General features: G+C 35.4%; 1 protein-coding gene across 2 annotated transcripts; it reads left to right on the top strand.

Moving 5' to 3' along the window:
• Positions 1 to 3,497: 3,497 nt before the first annotated feature.
• Positions 3,498 to 24,461, top strand: LOC117329617 (F-box/WD repeat-containing protein 7-like). 2 transcript variants are annotated; one of them, XM_033887638.1, is made up of 14 exons: positions 3,498 to 3,578; positions 6,092 to 6,232; positions 9,920 to 10,050; positions 10,771 to 10,974; positions 11,347 to 11,683; positions 12,394 to 12,470; positions 13,207 to 13,324; positions 13,966 to 14,100; positions 14,889 to 15,140; positions 15,768 to 15,881; positions 16,311 to 16,492; positions 17,042 to 17,267; positions 18,506 to 18,716; positions 19,138 to 24,461. In XM_033887638.1, exons 2-14 carry the CDS (start codon positions 6,128 to 6,130, stop codon positions 19,416 to 19,418), a joined length of 2,373 nt encoding a protein of 790 aa, XP_033743529.1. In that variant the 5' UTR covers positions 3,498 to 3,578; positions 6,092 to 6,127; the 3' UTR covers positions 19,419 to 24,461. The 2 variants fall into 2 exon arrangements, with proteins under 2 accessions (XP_033743529.1, XP_033743530.1); XM_033887639.1 differs by lacking the exons at positions 18,506 to 18,716; positions 19,138 to 24,461 and adding an exon at positions 17,502 to 17,576.
• Positions 24,462 to 25,548: the final 1,087 nt, after the last annotated feature.

Below are 25,548 nucleotides of genomic sequence, written 5' to 3'. Positions count from 1 at the left end.
ATGTCCCTTAACAGAAAACACACGGAAACCGATCCACCGGCAGCAACCCCTGTCTTCACTCTTACAGCGACACACAGCATTCCTGTTTCTGCATGAGTTTTACCAGAGACCTATATACTATAGTATATAGGTCTCTGGTTTTACCAAAAGGTATAGCAAATGCAGAGACATCCGAAACAACAAAAGGAATAATGGGACCAAAACTCTTGGAGAAAATAGTAACCGGAACTTTGACGACATCAAAACAGACGTAAAATAACAGGATTTCAGAACATCCAAGGGTAAATCGGAAAGCAACACTGTCACAATAAAGATCCAATATAGTTGTCCCGCCAATAGGACTCGTATTTCGTACTGAAATATGATATCTGTCCTAAACTCATACTTAACTCGCTTAAATCATGAAAAAGCAGTTAAAAAGAAAAGCCTAAACATCAAAAATAATACCTCACTTGAATTCTTTCCGAAATTCGTTCAAATTATCGAAAACATATTAACTCATGTATCAGTCAGGTCTCATTAACTCTAGCTGCGATAACGTAGCTCTGGACGACGGACGGACAATTTCTGACAGATGGTAATGTAGGCAGGGTATGAATATTCGTTCTACATTAACTCGGGCCGTGGTATTTGTGAAGGTTGTTTTCTGCTCCATCGACAACAGGAGTCGTGCTAGGTAACTGAACTCAAAAATCATTCATGCGTACATAACTGGATTTAAGGACGTATCTCTACTTCCCCTATTGGGCCCCATCCCTCCTGTCCCCGGGGTCAATATATTTATGCAAAAAAATGTTAAGCGTCCCTCAAGGATGGTGCTTCTAAGCAAATTTTGTCAAAGTTCATTCAGTCGTTCATGAATAGTAGCGTTTTAAAGGATTTACCTCTATTTTCCATACTGGTCCCTCTTGGATGAATATTTTTCTGGTGATCAATTAATACGGTAGAAGTACATGTGATGGCTTCAGGGAATTCATCTTAAATATGGAAGAAATGTCACTTAGTGAGTGATATGGCTTCAAAGCGATATCGTTTGTGACAATGGTCGGCCGTATCCGGGATGGGTTAGTTCAGAGTTTATATCGTCGTATACAAATTTGCATTTTTGTGTGGTCGGGTGGCACAGTGGTAACTAATGGCCAGGGTTCCATTCCCCAATCGGATGTGAAAAGGTATTGGGTCACCTGCCCGATCACGTGGGTTTTCCCCGGGTACTCCGGTTTCCGCCCACAGCAAGACCCCTCGCGCGCTTCCATCCGGGCCCAAAGTTTACTTTTTTTTTTAATTTGCATTGCCAAATCAACAGCATTCATAGGCATATGAAGAGTAGCTTGTCAGTATAAATCGCTGACACGCACTTTATTGATTTTGCATTTGGCCAGTTGACATTTGAACTACTCATTCATGAATACCAACTGCATGAAAACCTAATGCTTATTAGTGTCAATAAGATAAAGTATATACATAGTTAACTGATACACGTTATAACGCGAAAAAAACACGTTATTACGGAAAGAAAGCCGTTTATTTGCGTTATAACGCAGAAAAGGCGTAATAACGCGAAAAAAACACACGTTATAACGCGATAAATTACGAAATAACGCGAAAAAACACGTAATAACTAAAATAAAATCACGCAATACCGTAAATCGAAACTCTTGATAACGCAAATCGACACACGTAATAACGCAAATCGAAACACGTGATAACGCAAATCGAAACACGTAATAACGCGAATAAAAAAAGTAATAACGTAAATCGAAACACGTAAAAACACGTAATAACGCGAAACACATAATAACGCAAATCGAAACTCGTGATAACGTACATCGAAAAGCGTAATAACGCGAAGAAAACACGTAATAACGCGAATAAAACACGTAATAACGTAAATCGAAGCATGTGTACGTAATAACGCAAATCGAAACACGTTATAACGGTTTTAAAAAATATGTTTTTGCGTTATTACGTCTTTTTCTGCGTTATAACGCAAATAAGCGGCTTTATTTCCGTAATAACGTGCTTTTTCGCGTTTTAACGTGTATCAATTAGCTATCTTATTGATTAAAAATTGATTGTAGAAATTTAAGTTAGAAATACATGTGAGGAAAGTTATACAATGTACATGTATTGAGGTAACTGGTCCCTGGTTTGGTGGAAATCAATATGCACGTTATAGTTCCCGTTAAAGAAGAATTCGTGACATGTTCCTGACACGGAAATGCATGTGAACGAAATAGCTATAAAGTTAAATCTCAGTTTTATATGCTACACAACCGGTTAACAGTATGTTTGCCAACCAAGATGGTCCTGGTATTGGCTTCGTTAAGGTACGTGTTCCGACACTTTATCACTAGCCCTCCAACTCTGGGTTGCGAGTTCGAAACCTCCGTGTGGCAATTGCCACAGCTGGTCGGTGGTTTTTCTCAGGGTACTCCGGCTTTCCTTCACCTCCAAAACCTGGCACGTCCTTAAATGACCCTGGCTGTAAGTAGGACGATAAAACAAACAAACAAACAAATACACACACAAACAAAAACAAACAAAATTGGCTTCTCCAAGCTAACAACCTTGTCAGCGCAGAGGTAACTAGGCAGAAGAAAGCGAGTTTTCTTTTAAAGGCATATTTAAGGACGACAAGACATTGGATGGTGGCTGGCGATATAAAGTATATAGATCATTATATATATATAAAACAAGAAAATTGGTATAATAGATAATCCATCCTAATATGCAAGAAGAGTTTATTACAAACTTTATAGATGGAATTGTATTATGTGATCTTTTTCAAAACTTTCAATTTAAGTTAGAGGTATACTTATTATGGACGCAGACCGTTTGCCTCTATATCCATTGATATTGATAATTAAAAAAAAGTTGTCATTTCCACCTAGCTCCCGGGATAGTGTTGAGTAGCATATAGTCCAATAAACAAACACAAAATTGTCTATTCTCTAATGAATTCAAACATGGAGAGTTTAACGTATTATTGTCCTTCCCCCCAGAGGACCTTGTACTCGGTTAACATAGAGTGTTCTATCTGTTGCTTCTTTTTGTGATTTTGAACAGTTTTACTCTCTTTCATTGTTAGATCGTTTCTTACCTTTACCGGTTTTAATTTTCCCTTTTTGTTCAGTTGTTTAATATTTCTAAAAATCTTTAATTTGCCTTCTAGGTTGTCTGACACTAAAACGCACACGTTTTTTTTTTTTTATAAATTGCCACATTATATCATATATATATAGAGTTTATTGATTGTTTGGGGTAAAAAACTTTTATTGTTGTAAAGCTCTGTAAAATAAGGTTATAATTAGTTTATATTTCAAAGTAATTGTATAATAAACATATAAGCAGCTTTAAACGCTATGGACTGGAGAAAAAAACTGTTAAAATGAACTGCACTTTACATGCCAAGTTTTTTTTTTATTTTTTTTTAACATATTCAGAGTTAACTCCCTTGGGTATGGATGAGACTCTCGTTCTCAGACGTCATTTCATGAAAGCAAGATGGCGAGTGTCTGAAAACAGTTTCTCTCCTCAGAAAAAATGATTTGCAGAGGCAAATACGATGGAATGAGGTATGCAAATTTGTTGGATCGAGTATATGTTATGTAACGTACTTTTTTTGTCTGTAAATAACCTGCAGGTCATCGCTACAAGTGGATTTAGTGTTTTGTGTACGTATTCAGGTCTCCTCGGGGGTTCGGTCTGAGGATTTGCGTACAAGGTTGTAACAGGTTCCGATTGACACGAAGCTGATACAATATCAGATATATTCCAGTATGAAGTATGCAGTCGAATGCATCATTAAGTTTGCATTTATTCGCGTATGCTCATATATTTCGCAGTACACTTAAACCGTGCACATTAGCACAGACACCAGCCAGTCTTTGTTTCGAATGCACCATATTCATTTCATTGATCCGACAACTTAATACAGTCTTCGATCTTGTTAGCCTATTGATTTCAGCTGTGAAGGATAGAGTACGTTGTGAGTCTAATTTTACCGTGCATGTTCATGGTAACAGGTATAGATAGATGTTTAAGAAGATAATAATAATATGATAAAGGCCAATCAAAGGTTAAAATTTAGTGAAGTTGGATACAACTGGAACTTTAACAATGGCAATGTCACAATATAAGTGTGCTGTATGCATTACTATTTATAACTTTATATAAAGATATAATTTATACCGACATGTTGACAGGAAGAAAAGTTTTTATGGAGTTGTTTGCACAGCACACCTTGACCTACATTCAACAGTCCAATGCAAGACCTCTCGATGGATTCTTGCATGCATTGTTGCTTAATCAATTATAAACATGCAATATAGGAAAAATATCCTGCTCACACTGGGGCTTGAACCAGTGACCTTTTACTCTCAACGCAAACATCGGACCAGCTAGATAAAGGCTAGGGAAATTCATGCAAGCCTTAGCTAGTATTGAGTAAGGTGACATATACTCTCAACTTTTACATGTATCCCCTATCTTTTCCACGTAATGTGGAGATATACTTCTGATATCTGATAATGATAATATGATATCTTCCTTATTATGATATTTTCCCTTTATCAAATTTTCTCTTCCTATTTGCTTAAAATGCAAAATTATGATTAAAAGTGAAATATAATTGTAAGACTTAAATTTGTTACCAAGAATGTTTTTGGTTTGTGAATTATTTTTGTAAGCAAATTCCCAAGTAACTGTTAGTTTCACAACTGGGCAATATTTCTATGAGCTAATTATCACCAAATAGGGCACAAGTTCATGATCACCTGGCAACAGCTACATACCTATAGCTAGACACCTTTCAATTGTCACGATGGGAAACAGAGAGGTGTTTCAGTTAATATAAAGGTTTATGACAGCTGTTTGAAGACAGTTTCAAGTATACCCTTAATCTGTCTGGATATGTCAACAGGCATGAGCTTTGTGAGTAGTCATGGTAGTGTCGTGAGGTTATAAATATAATTAGTGGAAAAAAATTAAATATTTCACCAAAAAATTACAATCATATTTGGAATATGAATTATTTTTTTAATCATTTAAACATTATATTTCTTAAAAGTGAAGTTTAAAGCCTCTTTGTTTTTACTTATAAATATAACACTTTATCAAGCTAATTTTCATTATCCCCTATGGACTTATGGTCATTTAATTTCAATCAATCTGCAACAATTCATTAGTAATGTACAATGTATGTAATAATGATAAAAATATAGAACCTGAACACACCCTGCACATGCTGAGTTATATTACATCCCCGGGGACAGAAAAGCATAGGTTTGTTGATAAAATGCCTTGAAGTTTCACTGCCAACTCATGGTTGGTGGATTTTCAAGTTAAACTATCTTTGATTTATGTACTGTATAACAGAATTAGCAAGCCATAGATAGTGTTGTTATTCTGATGACTATTTTTCTTTGCCTCCAATTGACTTGGGCTTATATTATGATACGAAGATTTGATCGCCAGTCTACAATTCTTCAAAACAAAATAGTTTGTTCATGCTTGTATGACATATTTTCAGCATCTTATTTACATATAGAAAGTGGAGCATCGCATTAGATATTCTCCATAATCGTGGGTAGTTTCCCGGTTTTAAATGCAATTATGAAAATCTATAGTATTGATTCTCACATTATATTATAAAACTATGGTATTGATTCTCACATATTTTCATAAGGGTATATATATATCTTCTATTATTTAACATATTTTTGTAATTGTCATAATCTTTATGTTACGAAAACATAGAGGTAGCTTTAAGGTTACGTCACTACTAGATTAATCCGTAGGAAAATTCCTTTCAGTATATGCATGGTGATAGGAGTTTGCTTTGAGAGCAAGAGAAGTCATGTGTAGTTCAACCTTCAACCTTTAGCTTTGTGAGGAGGGAGTCATGATCCGTAGTGCAAAAATCAATTAAGGTTGAGCAGTAAATGTTTTTTTATAGCTTGTAATTATACAGTAATTTCTTCTTTGTTTCATTAATTGCATTATTCTTGCCATGTATTATTCTTGTGGGAATCCCTAAATTTGATTTATGTCTAATTATAAACTCGCTTGTTACTTTCGTTTTCTGCAGATGTGGTCCTGATCTCTCGTCGTTTGTTGCGAGACCATGGCCAACAAAAAGATAGACATTAACAGGTGTAGCGTAGAAGACCTTGAACAACTGCCAGGTATCGGACGTCACAAGGCAGAGGCTATAGTCAAACAGAGGAAGGTGAGTTTGTAACCGTCTAAGACTGAAGTTCATTGGTGACCTGTCAATGCAAGCTGGTGTAAATATGACAGTTCTTGAATCATAGAAATATATAAATTCTGGATCCAAAGTTTTGATGGAAAGCAGTTAAGATAAACTGCTTTCTTATACTAATATCCCCATGCCAGGTAGTAAGTTCACTCATGTCTATTGCATTGCAGTTAATTAGGTGAATTCAAGTCAGAGTTTGTGTTGTCGGCCCTGGTCCTTGTAAGCACACTGTCACATTTTCTCTTTTTTTTTTATTGTGGGAAAAATGATAGGTGGACTTAGCCTTGATGGTGGACTTCACCTGCACCAGCTGTAAAAAGTATTTTAAGATATTTATTCACATGTCTGATGCCAGTATTTAGATGGTGGCCTTACGCAAAATTTTCCAGAAAGTAGAAAATAAGTTGTGGAATGTGTTTGCAGACACCTGAATCTTTGTACATGTAACTTAAAATTAATAAGATTTGTTCAAGAATTGATAAGATTATACACAACTTATGGAAAACATGCAAGGTCTCGTTGAATTTACATAATTTGTCAATAGTCAATACTTGTCAATAATTTGTAAAACATCAAGGGGTTATAAGGTAACATTATTTGTCATTGGACTGTAAAACATCAAGGGGTAAAGTAAAAATTTTGAGTTAAATCAATTATAACAAAAAATAAAATTTGCTGACATTTGATCATCTTCCACAGAATATGTGTGCATTAAAAAACCTGATTATCAGATATGTGGCAAAAACAAACATGACAGCGCACCAAATCCTGTTTCCATTGACTTTTGATACAACAACCCATGACTATCTATATATTGAAGCCAAGTGTGTGAACAGCTGTCTGTCATAAGAGATGGCTATACAGGCCAGGTTATTTTGTTTGTAAAGGCCACATGTACAATGATTTCTTATGAATTACAAAATCTATCGAGATCCTGTTATATGCACAATTTATACATGATCTGGCGTCCGTATCATTGTGAATAGTTTTCAGTAATATGGGCTTTAAATTTTTCTTCTGAAATGGTGCAAGTGATGTCTACACATCATGATTATTATCCAACAGATTTGAAAAAGTAGAATAGAAAATAGACAATGCATACCAGGTATACGTAGTTTATGATTGTCTTTGTGTACATGTCAATTTCATGTGCACGTACCTTGCGTTGATAGTGCAGTCCATTAGAGCAGTGGCCTGCGTAACCTCAGGTGAAGTGCATGGTTCTATGCTCCTGTGTTTCTCGTGAAGCTGAGAACAGACTATCTATACTGTCATGGTCATATCCTTAGACAAGACATGTACACTTTTCCGTAATTATATATAATTTCTCTTGCTGGCATGCGACAGGCCTCCAGTATGTTGATGAGTGAACTGAAGTAGCCACCAGCTACTACAAAGATATCTCACCGTTCACAGGGCAATGAACCCAAACATACAAGCTAACAAACAAACCATGCTTTTGGGTTTTGTTCTACATGTTTTATAAATTGGATCCTTTAATTAGTATATATATCTTTAATGGAATTCAAAAAAATAATTGGGTCCTTTTTGATTTCTTGGTATCGAAGACTATTGGGATAGCTAACCCTAAACGTATATCTCCGATACTAAATAGCACTGTATATTTCATGATGGCAAATATTTCATTATAATGATATACATCGGTAACACCAGTGAGAGTAAATGTTATTTGTAAATTATCCGGCTTACTTGCCACTTTTGTCACTCAGCAAAAGTCACTTGGATATTGTATTTAATTACTCCTATTGATTTTTATGCTGCTACCATGAATTGGCAAGGGTCATATAATTTGTCGGCTTGTATCAGTATGTCAGACTGGCCTGGTTGTGATAACATACCCTTTGATGTGGAGTTACTGACAACACAATAAGCTATATTTGTGCATATTTAATCTGTGTAGGCTCAAAAAAATAATAATGCTATTATATGGTTGATAGGATTTTTAGCTACTGCTAATGTATTGCTACCAGGATTTTTAGCTACTGCTAATGTATTGCTACCTGAAAAGAGGTTTGAAAATTCTGTGAAAAAAGAAGGAAGTAAATGATCAATGAATAATGTGCAATAATTGTGATATATCTGTTAAAAATTATATTTTATTAAATTTCTTTTATTCTTGAATTGTTATTTTATGTTTTCTCAAGTCATTTTCCGATATGAGTGATGTGATGTTTTTTGGCCAAATTTTCCAAATATGAAAGCTAAAGATTAAAACAAAAAATCAGTACTTTTTTCCAACCTTTTAAAGGTAGAGACCAGGGAGCCCAACTTTCAATAAAGACATATGTAAATGTGCTCTGAAACTGTAAAATTTTCAGTTGAGTAAATGTGCTCTGAAACTGTAAAATTTTCAGTTGAAATAAAATGTAGTTCAGCGGGCAACATTATTGTATACAAATCAGATTACTAGAAAAACCTTTTGTAATTTGCATAACAAGTACATGAAGATCAATTATGTCATTGTAAGTACACTGTACTGTTCACAGGTTACCTTACACAGCATAACAGTCACACATGTCCTATAGACGTTCTTCGTTGTCAATTGATTTTGTATAAAAACAGTGAACTAGGCCATTCCTGTATCAATCAATAGTGATAAGTCAGCAGAAGCTGTCAGCTGTTGGTGGTGTTTGTAGTCATATATCTTGAACATGTGTATTGTATAAAGCATATGTACACAGACTGGAGAGGGAGGGACACTCGCCAGTTTAAAATGTATACCCAGCCATTGTTGGTATGATTCTCACTGAACTCGTAGTACATTCTTTAGTGTTGAATGCATATATGCTTATATAATTTCATTTAGACACATTATATTTAGTTGCAAGCTTTCAATGAATGTAACTGTAGTCTGGGGTTTAACATCCTCGCAACAGCAAACCAGATGCAAAGATTTGTTTTTGGGAGACACCTGCCAAAATTAGTGAAATTAAAAGGATATAGAAAAAGGAGAAATTCCAGATGTTGCAAAAATTAAGGGGACAGCAATTTTGGTTTCTTTGATGTCCCCAAACAGATTTAGAAAATCGAGAGAAAAACCGGTAGATATAAGGGCACCTAAACTTATTGTTACAAAATTAATACCATGTCATATAATTGGGTGAGTTTAGCTTGTTAGATGCATTTGTACATATCAATACAAAAATATACCATTGTCCAGATTGAAACTTTCAGGAAAATCATTCAATGATAAGCAGCTAGCTACAGTAAGCAATGAAAACAATATTAATTATTTACATATCATATACATATGTACACTGTACCAGGTATTGAAAATATGTTTTAGCTCACCTGATCAATATTTTTGACTTCTGATAAAAGAATTGGCTAGAATGTTATAAAAAAAATATCATATCGTAGAAGTTTTGTTCAGGAAAGTGTTTTCTGGTGTAGTCTCATTTAACCAAGTGCTTGTCAGTGCATACTAGGGTACTGGTTATACTCAACCGTCTAGTTGAACAAGACAACCTAATGATATAATATATAGTTTACTTTGAGTTTGGTTCAACTTGACTTGTAAGTTAGATAATAGAACAGTATGTATGCACATGGTAGTGCTTGGTTATAATGGATCAATTTTGCCAGCCTAGATATATGATTATACATTTATTATAATTAACATATTTTGATTTCCAGGCTATCCGAGGGTTTAGCTGTGTAAATGATCTCCACAACAAGGTACCAGGTGTAGGGGCATCAACAGTTGAACAGAACAGGGGACTTCTCGTCTGTGAGGTGACCACACCTAGATCCAGACGTACTAGCAGGTTTGTGTTCCCTTAGCTCTTGTTTGAATAAAGAACTTAAAGAAAATCAAGAAAAAGATAATGTTTTATCTTCATGCCCTAGACAGGTGTGTCGATTTTGCTATCTGTGCAAGATTTATTGAATCTTTCACTCTCTCAGGGAATCTCCATCTGAGACTTGCTGAGTGTTTCGCAGCTTAAGAATCTTACCCTTAGGGTTGTGATCCACTGTCTCACTCCCAAGGAGGGTGAATGATAATTTTTCTCTTGTCTTCTTTACCCTGGTATGTATCTAATGTTGATATTATAACAATGCAAGACAATGACGATGTGACGTGATAGACTTGTTGACAGGACATCAATGTGTTGTTGTCTGTCTTTAATTGTTGCCGTGACATCATACAAATGTTGCATATCTCAACCCTAGGTGTCAACCCTAGGTCTCAACTCTAGGATGAGATTAGAAAAACAAAACAGTTTGTTCATGCTTAGTAAAATTGGGGATATCTCTATCCAGGGTAAGAGAGTTCCTTGTTTCACATAAGGATTGAGGCAGAGATTCTTGCTGCAGGGTTATGACAGGAAATTCAGACTCATAAAATGCCAAACTCTCTGTATGCCTCATATGTCAACTTAATAATCTCCTTCTCAGACTGAGGTCTGCTTATCTAGCCCCATTGGGTGGTAGATTCTATAATTCTGTTTCAACATATACACATATTTATATTTGTTTGATTTCAGAGGTGGTAGGAGGACACGTCATGACTCATCAACAGCATCTGGGCCAGAGGTAGTGACACCCTCCCCCAAACCATCCTCGAGTGGAGTGACCCCCCGCCTGGGGTCTCGTCAGGGCCTGAGGCAGCGGTCGCGGGGAATCATTGCTCCACCCGATCTACCCACTTCAAGTTCTGCTGCTGACAGTGTGGCTAGCCTCACTCCCAGGTAGAGAGATAATTCTTGTTTTCATGATACGAAGAAAAAGAAATCTACCCAAGATGGTTTGGCATTATGTATTTTATAGCCTCTAAGATTACCAAATTTTGCTCCAGTTCATAACCCTTAGGTCAGAATTTTTTCCATTAACAATGCGACTTCCTCTCATAAATCTTGTATGAAGCAGTTTAAGTATGCCATCAAGTTTAAAATGCAACAACATTGAATCGTTATTTTAGTGAGAGACCTGTTATTTGTAGGATATAGATTTGTCTTTTGAGTAGTGATACTTGCTGTAAGAAGAATTGAGGTTTTTGATTAGTCATAAGTCACATTCTAAATATTAGGCATAAATAGATTCCATTGTCATGCTTTGTTTAGGCATGACGACACAAGTCGCAGTGCTGTGCTGGACTCGCTTAGCGACAGCCACATGAGCGAGGATGGCGGCTCTGGTGAAGAAGATGGTGGCTCCGATGACGAGGATGCCGTGGAGGATGATGATGAGGATGAAGATGATGAAGAGGAGGAAGAAGAGGCTTGGTTTGGTGATACATTATCGGATGAGGAGACGTCCCAGGACAATTCAACATCATTCCCATTCCTGTCCTCCTCGTTATCATTATCCCTGGCGGGGTCGTCCTCCGCCAGCTCCACCCCAGGGCCGTACCGCTCGCGTATACCTATCCCTATCTCTGGCTCATTCGGCAAACACATTGTAAGTGTCCAATCTCCTCCGTTTTATCCTCTTCTTCATCTATTGTCTTCAATGAAATGCTGTGTCTATTCTATATCAGTCCTATCTATCTGGTCATAAGGTAATACCAGGTAGTAAGCCGTCCTGTTAGTCCTGTGTTGTTCCCCTGGGATAACTACAGGATGAAATCTGTATGTTATTTGACATTTCAGATCAAAAGAGCTGACCTCAAACAATTCTCAATTGACCTTTTATGAATGCCTTTTGTCATTCATCACCCATCGTAAACAATTTACAATTTTGGCTTCTTCTCAATAACCAAGAGACCAAGGGTCATGATATTGGATCAGTAGCATGTTCAAATGAATGACCTTGATCTTATTTCAAGGTCACAGAGGTCAAATCTGATAAAATTGCTAAGTAACCAAGAGGCCCTGTGTCATGATATGGGGCCAATAGCATTCTGGGATGAACAGCTTCCAAAGATATTTAAATACAGAGGTCAAATTTGTTAAAATCTTTAAAATGACTTCTCAATATACATGAAGCTTTGTGTCATGATTTTGGGAGAGTGGCATGCTTTGATAACAGACTGAAAAGTTTGTTCAATTAAATGACATTGTGTTAAATTCTTAATTCAAAAACAAAAAATATCAGTATGTATTTCAGAACTCTGGTTGCCATTAAGGCCCATGGATCTCTTGTTCAATTTGCACCTGGTTGTGTTACAGATGAAGCGCAAGTGCAGCAGCAGCAGTCGGGATGAACTAGTCCAAGGGAAGCGTATGCGGACAACAGATGATGTCAGGTACTAAATTGGAAATAAAAGAAACATGCTCTGATGGTCATATTCTCAGGCTGAATAGGCTCTTAATTTTCTATACAATAATCAGCCATGTCATTCATGTGATAAAGCATATTTTTAAAATTTCCTTAAAGGTATGGAAGATGTAAATAAGCCACTGTCCACAAACAAACCCATTCTTACATTTTACAGAATCTTCAATGTTTAAAACAGTAATCAAAATGTGGTTCACAATTATACACTCCCTCAAATTTCAGAAGCAATATTTTACACTAGGAGAGGGGTTTATATGATAGTAAATACATTCAAGGAGTCATACTAGTATTAAACTGGAAAATTATTGAAATACTTATATTCAGCTGTAAGCAGTTGCTTTTGTGGGTATAATTTTTGACACAGGCTCATTACATGAATGAAAAATGAAAAGTCGATTAGTATACAAATTACATATCCCATGGAAGACTCCACCAATAGAGAAATTCTATACATGGTGATGCATGAGTGCTGAAAATGTGGCTTTATCATATGATTCTTGAGTCATCATGTGTGGTAAATAGTTTACTAGAAAAGTCCTAACAGGTTATTCCTAATTCCATCACCAACATGTATTGAAGTTCTTTCATGGTCCCAACAATGCTGCATAACGAACATGTATTGTTACAATCGTTGTGTTTTCCAAGGGACTTCATTGATATTCTCCTACATGCTTAGATGTATATAATGAATTCGTGTTTTCTAGTGCGTTCTCCGTGCTGATGAAGACTGTTCGCCACCAGTACAAGAGCGGCCATAGACCTCGAATCCCATCCAAGGAACATCCGCCAGCCAGATTGTCAGAATGGCTTCAAATCTTTCAGGTGCGTCTTGAAATATTTATTAGTAAAATAAATGTAAAATCTTGTCACTTGTAAGATAGTCTGATAATAATATATTGATAGGGATAATATTTTAACTGCTCTATGAAGTCTTGTTTTATGATAATGTTCCTTCCAGTTTTAGATAATATTTATTTCACTCTTCATCAATTCAGAATTGATTCATATATATGTAGAGATGAGATTCTGTTGTTCGACTTTTGTGATCTATCTAATTATTGTAATTGCTGAAGTACCACTAGTGTTTAACGACCAGATGTGTAGCTTATTGTTAAACTATTGTAAAACATGCTTTACCACTGACAAACACTTCCAGTTACTTTATACTTAAGCTGACGGTAGCATAAGACATAATTTGCTTATTGCATTTATGAATGAATGAGCTTAAACTTATAATATTACCTATGACTGTAACTTGCATAATTAGATGGAATTTATTGGCCTTTAAAATATGAATATGTTATTGTTAGGGGAATGGGGTTAAGGAAGTGTTCGGGTTAAAAGCACTGAAGTCATTCCTGGCCAATCTTGTTTCAGCATTACAGTTTCTCATCACTTCATAATGCAACAGTTTCTCATTACTACATAATATGAATAATTTTGTGATATTTTCTTATCAACAGACGTGGAGTAACGCAGAGCGTATGATGGCACTTGATGAACTTATCACTATTTGTGAACCAACTCAAGTTAGACATATGATGCAGGTCATTGAACCCCAGTTCCAAAGAGATTTCATTTCTCTACTGCCAAAAGAGGTAAAGTTCAATGCAATTGATTAGACAGATTTGTCTATTGTAAATATAGTAAATGAGGGGTCGTGATAACTCAGTTGGTTAAAGCGTTAGCCTACATCACCTCAGGTGAAGATCTGATGTGCATGGTTTGATACTCCCTACCTGTGACAGTTTGTGTTTCTTGAAAAGCCGAGAAACAGACTGATCTGCGCAGTCATGGTCATGTCATTGGGCATGACACTTAACGGAAATGCTGTTGATTAGATGGCAAGTGATGGGCCTCCCGTGTGTTCAGTAAGTTAGCCACCAGCTGTTACGAGGAGGCCTCACCTCTAAAAGACCTTGGCTGTTTGGGACACAAACTCAACAAGCAAAACAAAAAATGAAACCAATAGAATATTATATCTCATGAACCCTTGAACAGATTTAGCTTATGATTACATTATAGCTCAATAATATCAAATACTGACTCTGATCAGATTTTGATTGTCATCATCAAGGCTTATAGGGTCATAGGTCATAGGCCACACTTGATTACTTACGAGAACTGTAGTGGGTAGTGGATGTAGATCTTTAGGAGCACTTGCTCAATTTGTTAATATCAAAACACTTATACTACTTGCTTTTATTTTGTAGCAAGGAATTGTCTTTTGAATATCAAATTGGTACACTTTACTGATCAGTTGAATGATAAGTTTTTTACCTGATAAATAACACTGATAAATAGAGGTACGCATTCTAAGATAAATATTCTGATGTACATATAACATAATGTACAAAACTAACTTGTATGTGATTATTATTGACAGTTGGCACTGTATGTGCTGTCATTCCTTGAACCCAAGGCGTTACTGAAGGCTGCTCAGACCTGTCAGTACTGGCGTCTCCTGGCCGAGGATAATCTTTTGTGGAGGGAGAAGTGTCGAGATGAGGGCATTGATGAAAATCTAGTTTATGGACCAAACCGAATAAGGCGCAAACGCTGCCCATGGAAGGCCCTATACATGAGACAACATCAAATCGAACTGAACTGGAGATGTGTAGAACTTAGGCAACCCAAGGTAATTATTTCTGTGTAAAATTACTTATTTACATAGTAAAAATAGGTGTTCATCGAACATTCATTATAATTCCTCTGTTTAACTGAAACTGTTATGGTAAGAAATAACTGATATACCAATTTAAGTCCCTAAATTTTAAGTGAATCTTCAGAAGTTGAAATAAAAGTAAAGATCCAAGTCAAATAGCATCTTACTGATGAAGGCGAAGTGAAAGGCTAATAATCCGTGTCTAGACCTTCACTGTTATACATCCGGAAGTGGGTATGAAAATCTTTGGTTTGAGAGTTAAGGGAGTTAAATTGGTGTTTATGATAGTAGCGATTTAAAGGAGTAACCCTATTTCCCCTATTTGGCCACGCCCCTCAGGCCCCTGGGGGTTCAGAGTAAAAATTTACACAAACTCTGTTCCCCTTCTGCCAAGGATGTTCCTGACCAAATTTGGTTCAAATTCATTCATAACTTTATGACTAGTAGCGATTTAAAGGATTAACCCTATTTCCCCTATTTAGCCCTGCCCCTCAGGCCCCTGGAGGTTCAGAGAGCTGTTATTTCATTACTTCAATGATTCTATGATTTGAGATACAACAGGAACATGTTAACTAAAGAGTGTTGGTTTGGTGTTTACAGCTATTGAAAGGACATGACGACCATGTAATAACGTGCCTGGAGTTCTGTGGAAACAAAGTGGTCAGTGGATCCGACGACAACACACTAAAGGTGTGGTCAGCCCTCACAGGAAAGGTAAAGTCTGTCACTAAATATGATAATCTCAAGGTGGGGTCAGTCCTCAAAGGAAAGGTAATGTCTGTCATTTAATATGAAACTTTTAAATTAGGGTCAGCGATCAGTCGAAATGTTAAGTATGTCACTAAATATGATACTCTCAAGGTGACGTCAGCCCTCACAGGAAAGGTGGAGTCTGTCACTAAATATCAAGGTGAGGTCAGCCCTCAAAGGAAATGTAAAGTATGTCACTAGATGTAATACTCTCTAGGTTGGGTCAGCAAGCACAGGAAAGGTAAAGTTTATCCCTAAATATCAAGGTGGGGTCAGCCCATGCAGTTAAGGTAAAGTCTGTTGTTATAGGAAATCTAATTAATTTCAGCGCTTGAGTACCAAGTGTCGGTCCGTTTAAAGTGATTTAATTGTTATGTTTGTGCTGTGTTTCAGTGCCTGAGAACATTGGTCGGTCACACAGGAGGGGTATGGTCTTCACAAATGTCTGGCAACATTGTGATCAGTGGCTCAACAGACCGGACACTTAAAGTTTGGAATGCAGACACAGGAAACTGTATCCATACCTTATATGGGCATACTTCTACAGTGCGGTGTATGCACCTCCATGATAATGTGTAAGTGTGGACGAATGGAATCAGCAATATTTCATACATCTACTAGGGATTTAGCATGTCTGAAAGGAGCACAAAAATTGCCTTTCATTTGTCTGTATTCCTTGTTCAATTTCCATTCAATTTTCCATCCCAAAACTTTGTCCTGTGTTATTTAATATTGAGCTGCAATTACCTATGTGTTCTTCATGTATATAAATTTCTTTGTTTGATCTTTAGGTATATTAATTACCTTTCAAACATACAAAACAGGTCCTAGAATTGAGTAAACAATAATCCAGAATTAAAATTTCTCCTTTGTTTTTCCAACAATTGTCATTTAAAATACAAGCTGTGATTGTTATTCAGCCAGGAAAACCTTATTCATATAATTTTTATGGGTTTTTAAGTCAGGTCAACATTATTCATGTAATTTTTAAGGTTTTCAAAACTCTCATATTGAAAATGACTTGTGTAGAAACAGATTATTAATAAACCTATTTATATGTATTATTCTGTTAAAAATGTTAAAAAAAGGTTTTAAAAAAATTGTTAATTGTCTTGTCATTGTAGTGTTGTGAGTGGGTCGCGGGACGCCACACTACGAATGTGGGACATTGACACTGGTCAGTGTCTACATGTCCTCATGGGTCATGTGGCAGCAGTTAGGTGTGTCCAGTATGATGGACGTCGAGTGGTCAGTGGAGCCTACGACTACATGGTGAAAGTCTGGGACCCAGAGACCGAGACCTGTCTACATACATTACAGGGTCACACAAACAGAGTCTATTCTCTACAGGTATTGTAATTCACAATAATACAATGTATGGGGGACTCATAGAATACATAATTTGGTGAACAAATACTGTGTTTATGCCGTTTGTTGCATATTCAAATTTTTCATCTCGGAGCCATGAAAATTCATTAAACTAAAATTCAGTTAAAAATGTTAAGCCCTGTGTGACAGATACAGTATGTTTAGTTTGGTCTTTGACGGTATTATAGATACATTATCTTTCTACCCTGTTCACAGTTTGACGGTATTATAGATACACTATCTTTCTCACCTGTTCACAGTCTGACAGTATTATAGATACACTATATCTCTACCCTGTTCACAGTCTGACAGTATTATAGATACACTATCTTTCTGCCCTGTTCACAGTCTGACAGTGTTGTAAATACACTATCTTTCTGCCCTGTTCACAGTCTGACAGTATTGTAAATACACTATCTTTCTACCTGTTCACAGTCTGACAGTATTATAGATACATTATCTTTCTACCTGTTCACAGTCTGACAGTATTATAGATACACCATATCTCTATCCTGTTCACAGTTTGACTGTATTATAGATGCGCTATCTTTCTACCTGTTCACAGTCTGACAGTATTATAGATACGCTATCTTTCTACCTGTTCACAGTCTGACAGTATTATAGATACACTAAATCACTATCCTATTCACAGTTTGACAGTATTAAAGATACACTATCTTTCTACCTGTTCACAGTCTGACAGTATTATAGATACACTATCTTTCTACCTGTTCACAGTCTGACAGTATTATAGATACACTATCTTTCTCACCTGTTCACAGTCTGACAGTATTGTAGATACAATATCTTTCTCACCTGTTCACAGTCTGACAGTATTATAGATACAATATCTTTCTCACCTGTTCACAGTCTTGACAGTATTGTAGATACACTATCTTTCTACCCTGTTCACAGTTTGACAGTATTATAGATACACTAAATCACTATCCTGTTCACAGTCTGACAGTATTATAGATACATTATCTTTCTCACCTCTTCACAGTCTGACAGTATTGTAGATACACTATCTTTCTACCTGTTCACAGTTTGACAGTATTATAGATACACTATATCACTATCCTGTTCACAGTTTGACAGTATTATAGATACACTATCTTTCTACCTGTTCACAGTCTGACAGTATTGTAGATACACTATCTTTCTACCTGTTCACAGTTTGACAGTATTATAGATACACTATCTTTCTACCCTGTTCACAGTTTGACGGTATCCACATAGTGAGTGGCTCCCTGGACACGTCCATCCGTGTGTGGGATGTAGAGACAGGTAACTGTCTACACACACTTATTGGTCACCAGTCGCTGACCAGTGGTCTGGAACTCAAGGATAACATTCTAGTGTCTGGTAACGCTGACTCAACGGTCAAGGTTTGGGATATTACAACTGGCCAGTGTCTTCAAACATTACAAGGTGAGTCAAAGTCAAAATTATTTTGCACAGGGTTGCAGAAATGTATTTAACCTACTTTGAAAAAGAGAAATATGTATAAATAAGAACATCCTTGGAAGAGGGTATGCCACCTGCCATAAGTAGGTTACTGTGACCTGTATTTTGAAATTTGACCTCATTGCATGATATATTGATAGCCGTTATAGATTCTTTGTGTTTTATGTGAAGACAAAGTTTATGATTAAACGTTGTAACATGCTTATCTTTAATGGGATAAGTGAGTAGTGCCCTTTTTGACAAGTATATCATTAAAAAAGAGGGAGAAATTTATTGGAGCAGGGGAGGTAGTAGGTTACAGTAAAATGTAGAAGCTATGATATTTGTTGAGCTCTGACCATAGTTTCTTCATGTTGTATTACTTATTTTTGTTTTTGTCTTCCAGGCCCAAACAAACATCAAAGTGCTGTGACTTGTCTACAGTTTAACAAACGCTTTGTCATTACGTCCTCTGATGATGGAACAGTGAAAATTTGGGACCTTAAAACAGGAGAGTTCTTACGCAACCTGGTGGCTCTAGAAAGTGGGGGAAGCGGGGGTGTTGTGTGGAGAGTTCGTTGTAGTAACACAAAACTTGTGTGTGCTGTAGGCTCTCGTAATGGCACCGAAGAAACAAAATTGTTGGTATTAGATTTTGATGTGGACGACAAAAAAATCAGTGTATGAATACAAATCCATATAGTGCTGCAGAGAATCATGCCAAAAGAACCTAGATTGGGATGTTCTCGTCAATTTGTGGATGTCTACGGATACTGAGAATTTGAATGTCCTTGTGAATCTGTGATTTAGTGATACAGCGAGGATAGGCCATCAACCATCTTTGTGATAGTAAAACAACAGTTGAATCTGCATGTTAATGAATAACCGGTAGTATCGTATCCTGAACCCACCTCAAAAATGCCAAATAACTGGGAGTACAACTCCACACCTACTGGTAGTCTGGTCAGTGACATCACCATGGTGATATGTTGTAATGGTGATGAGTGTGTGCTTTATATAGATGCTGTTATGTACAGGACAATCACTGGTTAAACAATATTGTATTATTTTAGTGAAACAAATACATATCATTGGAGCATATTCATGTTATAGAAGTCCATTCATAGTTTCAAAATTTTGAGTACATGAAAATAGTAGATGATGTAAGTGATGGGTGGGATTTGTAGTATATATGGGGTTTTAAAAGTTCGAAATTTTTAAGTGTTATGCATACTCCATCAGAAATCCCTTAAATGAATAAGCATATCACAATCAGTTGGTGAAAATATTTCAGTACCAATCTGTTATTTACTGATAAAGTACTATTTCAATCTGTTTTATTTTAAAATATCTGTACATTCCATTTCAATGTAAGTCAAGGGTAAAGGATAATATGAAAAGTTTGTTTGACAATGACAAGTTTTAGAAAAAAAAGGGAAAGATACATATATTGTGTATAATATTTTTTCCATACACCGGCCAGTTATAAGCAAGATAATTGACATGAGTATTTATCAAAATCAATTGACATAAGAACATACATGGGCAGGACTTTGTAACTGTGGTAACAGAATATTACCAGCTAGAATGGCTTTATAATTAATTGGAGGAAATGTATGCCTGCTAATTATGAAGCTTTGAATTGCCAAGCCTTGCAAATAAAAGGCAATCAAGACGTACATGTTTTAACCCACAAAATAAGTTTCAACCAATTGAATAAACTTACATGTGTCCACCTTACCAGTCAGCTGTACATGTTCATTTATTCATTAAGACCAATTCAAGCAGGGGCTTGTATAAAACTAAATAAGTGTGAGGAATTTCTTTAATTTTGTGCTATTTATAGATATTTATGAGATTATTTGTAATGTATTGTCTATACAGGATATCTAACAATATTCTTTGGTTATATTTTCTATTATTTTAGTATACACTCCAGCATTGATCAGCCGTGGAATGATTGTGTACACAACTTCTTCAGATAATTATTGTACATGCCTGATGCCATTTAAATATGGTCTCGTAAAATTTGATCTACATTTCGTATATTGTTACCAAAGTTAGTGTAGTAGGTCAGAGTAGACTGTCATGTTCCTCGGACAGGCTGTCATGTACCTGTGTAATATGACATTTTACTTTTAATTCTACACATTGTCGTAGAAATACTTTGAGAGATATACACGACTTCTCAAAATCTAAAAAGACAAATTATAACATATTTATGTAGATGATAAAGAAATTTTGTTAAATTTTACAGGATTCTGTAAAATCTGAAAAATTTATATGATGTAACTTAATATAAATCACTTGATGAAGAATAATCCGTTTAATATCATGTGCCGAGAAAGGCATCCTTTTTGCTTCAACATTTGGTTAAAAATTAAACTTCAAGAAATATGAATTCGAGGAAATAACAGCCTTAACAATAACTGGTCTCCCAACAACATTTAAATGATAATTCTGTGATCCTGATTTATCGTAGGTGTGGGGATGTGAACACTCAGTTTTCAGATTTCAGAATGAATGAGAAACTAGGTCTGTTTTAAAACTTAATGAAAAGTCAGGAATCATTAATTAGAAAAATTTAGTCTGCATCCTGGAAAAAAGTGTCTTTCAAATATATGTCTTGGAGCAGATGGTGTTTGTCATCCCCAAGAGAATATTTTGAGGTATTAGTTTGGTGTGTTTGTATTCTCGGTATTAATTGTGATTGTATAACCCTTACTAGTCATTCTAACCAGTCAAACCATCTCTTTGTGTTCCTTTTCTTGTATTAATTGTAAATTTTATGTTACATCATTCAAATTGTTGTACTCTACTGGATTAATTTTTTTCTTTGAAGATTCAGTATTCTTCGAATTCTCTGTAGTCTCTGTATGGTCTAATGAGTTGGGTTTTTTTTTTTGCATTTGGAATAAGATTAAGAAATCAAGGTAAATTATGACATCAAAATTTGTGTTACAGTGTTGGACTGGTCAGTCTAATTCCTTGTAAAGCATCAATCATTGGAAACAAGCTATATCAGATTTTCAACTTTCAGTACTCTCAGTACTTTGATTCATTATACAGTGTAACATTTAACCTCATTTTTCTGACATGTGCAATTTCTTTGGTTTATAAATGTTTTGATTTGACTTGGTGCCTTGAGGGTAGCAAATCAGTCTTGAATAGAAAGGTTCGTGTAAGAATATAGAAAATGTGTTTTATTAAACTTTGTTCAAATTAAGATGAACTTACTTTGAAATTATTTCTTTATCCTCAAAATCCCTGTTTTAATTTGCATGTTTTAAACATGCATCATTTATGTTTGGAATCTGTAATACTAGTTTGAGGTATCACTTAAGCAAAGTCTGAAGGAACTCGTTCATTGGGATGTGATTTCCTGTTTTAAAAATGATATAAACTTGATTTACTGTTTATAGGTTAAGATGTTATGATATTGTAAGTTTGTGTAAATACATGTGTACGTATGTGTGTGCGCAAATAATTGCAGCAGGTGCTATACTTTAAAAATTATCACATTTATAAAATGTTAATTCTCACAGGTATTTGTGATTATGATGTGTTGCTAAATGATTTCAAGATTTCTTTTCGTTTTTTTTTTTTTCAAAGAAAAAATAAACAAAAAGTAAAGTAATTCATGTGATGTTGGACAACCTCCACACTTAGGCTACAAAGTGATGAGGCTAGGCTCCTAAACTTGTTCCAGATTATAATAATAGTTTATTGACCTTATTTGATTTTTTGTTTATCTCACTAAGCCCAGTGTTATTTTGTAGAGTTACTTTCCCATTTTATGTGAAGATCCATTTACACCTGTGACACTCTGTTTCCCCTGAAGAGGCATGTGTGTGTATACAATGTTATCTCAACCCACGTGTCTTCATTGTAGTATTTTGATGTTGCCCTTATATATATATATAGATATACTGTAATCTACCCATGTCTTTCCAGGGTGGAGCTGTTAAATGTAGGATTATCTCCCTTACATGTTTTGATAACTGTAGGTCGATTAATGAAAGTGTACTGGGTTATTTGTGAGTATGTTGTGATTGTACGTTGTGTATTGTGATTTCATTGTGTACATCTATGTCCCTTCAGGTTTTTTGTCCTACCATTATTTTCATTTGTGGACAATATTGGTAAATATAGAGACAAAACATGAACATTACAAATGTGGAACAGACCAGAACATGGTCTGGATCATGTGTACAGCATGTTCATGGACAAGGCAGTAATTTGAAGTATTATCGTATTTACTTTACCGACTATGTGCCAGTTGAATTATCATCGTACAGGTGACTTAACATGTGTCTGCATGTGTTAGAATGTGTTAAAAAACCGAGGTGATATTATGATGAAATTTTATTATAAAATATGTTGAATTGTATCTAAAGAAAGACCCCCTGAATTGACTTTCACATCTTGATCTTGTGACCATGCATGGTTGTTATAATATCAAAACCACAGTGAACAATTGCTGTATTTAAATGTGAGAATTATCAGTAACTCCTTTTCCTGACAACACCTCTAGCCACAAGTACCAATACCTACAGTTGCATTGAAATTTGTAACTTTAACTAGTCAGACCAAAGCACAAATATTAATATCATCTGCACAAAATTAAACCTGATGAAAATATGCCTAGCAACAATTATAAAAATCTTACGTAGCTCATTGTACCTGATGGAAATTAATTTTCAGTTTATGAATTTAAATAAATTACAAACATTTTATTTGACAAAAAAATGAATGAATTGTATGTATGAAGTATGAAGTCATTGAATTTAGCGAAACAGAGAATTCCAACTATCAATATTAAAAATAATTGATTCTGTTATTAAACAGAGAATTCCAACTATTAATATTAAAAAAAAAATTCTTTTTATTGTCAAAATAAAGGTGAATGAATCTAGTAAAGACAAACATGGGCCACATATTTTACTATGTTATATGTCTTGTAATACAGAGATAATTGAGGATGTGCCCAGTTCCTTCACATGACTTTCTCAGATTTATAAGTATTGATCGTAATGGATATGTAGTTCTATATGTTGTCTGACTTTCTCACCTTCCTCACCACTTGTAAAACTGTAGTGTTAGTTGTGTGAAGGTGCTGTTGGACACTCATTCTTGTATAGTGACAAGTACAGAATGTGATGGGCTGGTACATGTGTGTGTTGGTAGTGTGTGTGTATATATGTGTGGGGTGTGTAGTAATGGTGTGTTGGTATCAAGTGTATATATATATCCAGTGTGGATCCAGGCAAACCTCTTCTCGTAAAGACTTTTCTATTCTAACTTCACCTACATTCTGCTATAACCTCGTTAGAATTTTACTGAAATGGGCATTTGTGTATTTAAAAAAATAAACTATGAATTGGTAGCCAGTTTTAACTTTATTTTATTTTTTCAAATTTATGAGATGGTTATAAAATGTTTTAGTTGCCACATACCTAGCTCCCACCTCCTCCCCTTGTGTATGACATCCTGGATCCTCACTTGTATATGAAAGTGTCTGTAACCAGAGATTTAATTAATTCTGGTTTGCCTGTGCGTGTCTGCGTGTGATGTCTGTAAGTGTACAGATGTATAGTAAGTGAGAACGCTTTAAATGAAAGAGAGACTGTTCAATACATTGTGTGGTATCCAACTTGTACAATAATGTAAAAGTATATAACACAGGAAATACGATACTGCAGAATTAAAAAAAAAATCACAACAAACAAATTTATTCTTTTGTTATTTATATACCTGGATAGCCAAGCTTTTATGTGAAAATAGTGGATTTCCTTTTTAGTTGTCTGAATGGTTGCTTGAACCAGTCTTTTATTTCAGGAGTGCCTTGACATAATTTTTCAAGGCCCTTATTAATATCTGAAAGTCTGTCATGATTTATGCTTGAATTGTTTTTTGAAAACATACTGGATTGTCAAACATACAGGTCCCACAACTCAAAACTTGGCCAGGTTGATAATCATCCTAGCCTTACCATTCAATTTTCCAAGACTTCTACATTTCACACCCAACTAGATATACCCACAAGATATGTAGGTCTCTGATCGACTGTCTTCAAGTTTGAAGTCTTCGCTAAAGAATGAAAGGAGTAGAGCTGAGCTTGGCTGTGACATTAAGATTGGTTCAAATCTGGAATCAGTCTGATTTAACTCTTGGATTTTGCCTCTCTTGTTACAATACATACCCTGATCCCAACAGAAAGTCTTCTTCCAAGATACTTCTGAATTCTGTGGAAAGGTGATGGGGAAAATCAGCACATGCTACAATGGGTTAACTTTCAAAATTTATTGATAATCAAAACCTATCATTATTAAAATAATGAGTGACTTAAAATTGAAAAAGAAGAACATGAACAAGTCTGTATTTAATGATATGCACAACTATTTCCTCATTGTGCATGCATTGTATGCAAGCTTGGTTACATTTCCTGTTTACAAATATAATAGACTTGCTTGATAATCCAAGGGTACGACTTACCTTGTTTAAATATACTGTATGATTCAATAATGTTATATTTTAAGACTCAGCTAGTTGCTCAATAAGCCTTTGTCAAAACTAGTCGCTTTATATAGCATTCTCCTCCCTAGTACACCAGTCATTTTTGTGATACTGTAACCATGTCCAGAACCATGATGCATTGTCATGCAACAATTACATTCTATACAGATTTGATACAATATAAACTATATTGGTATCTGTTCAATAAAAAGCACTATCTGACCAGGAAATAATATTCAATAAAAATGCATTACATGCGACATGTGCATGGAAGGAATGAGTTTTGGTACAATGCTAAGTA

The sequence above is a fragment of the Pecten maximus genome, chromosome 6 (genome assembly GCF_902652985.1).
Source record: "Pecten maximus chromosome 6, xPecMax1.1, whole genome shotgun sequence".
In the NCBI taxonomy this organism is placed as follows: domain Eukaryota; kingdom Metazoa; phylum Mollusca; class Bivalvia; order Pectinida; family Pectinidae; genus Pecten; species Pecten maximus.
This window is presented reverse-complemented; position numbering and strand designations above follow the sequence as displayed.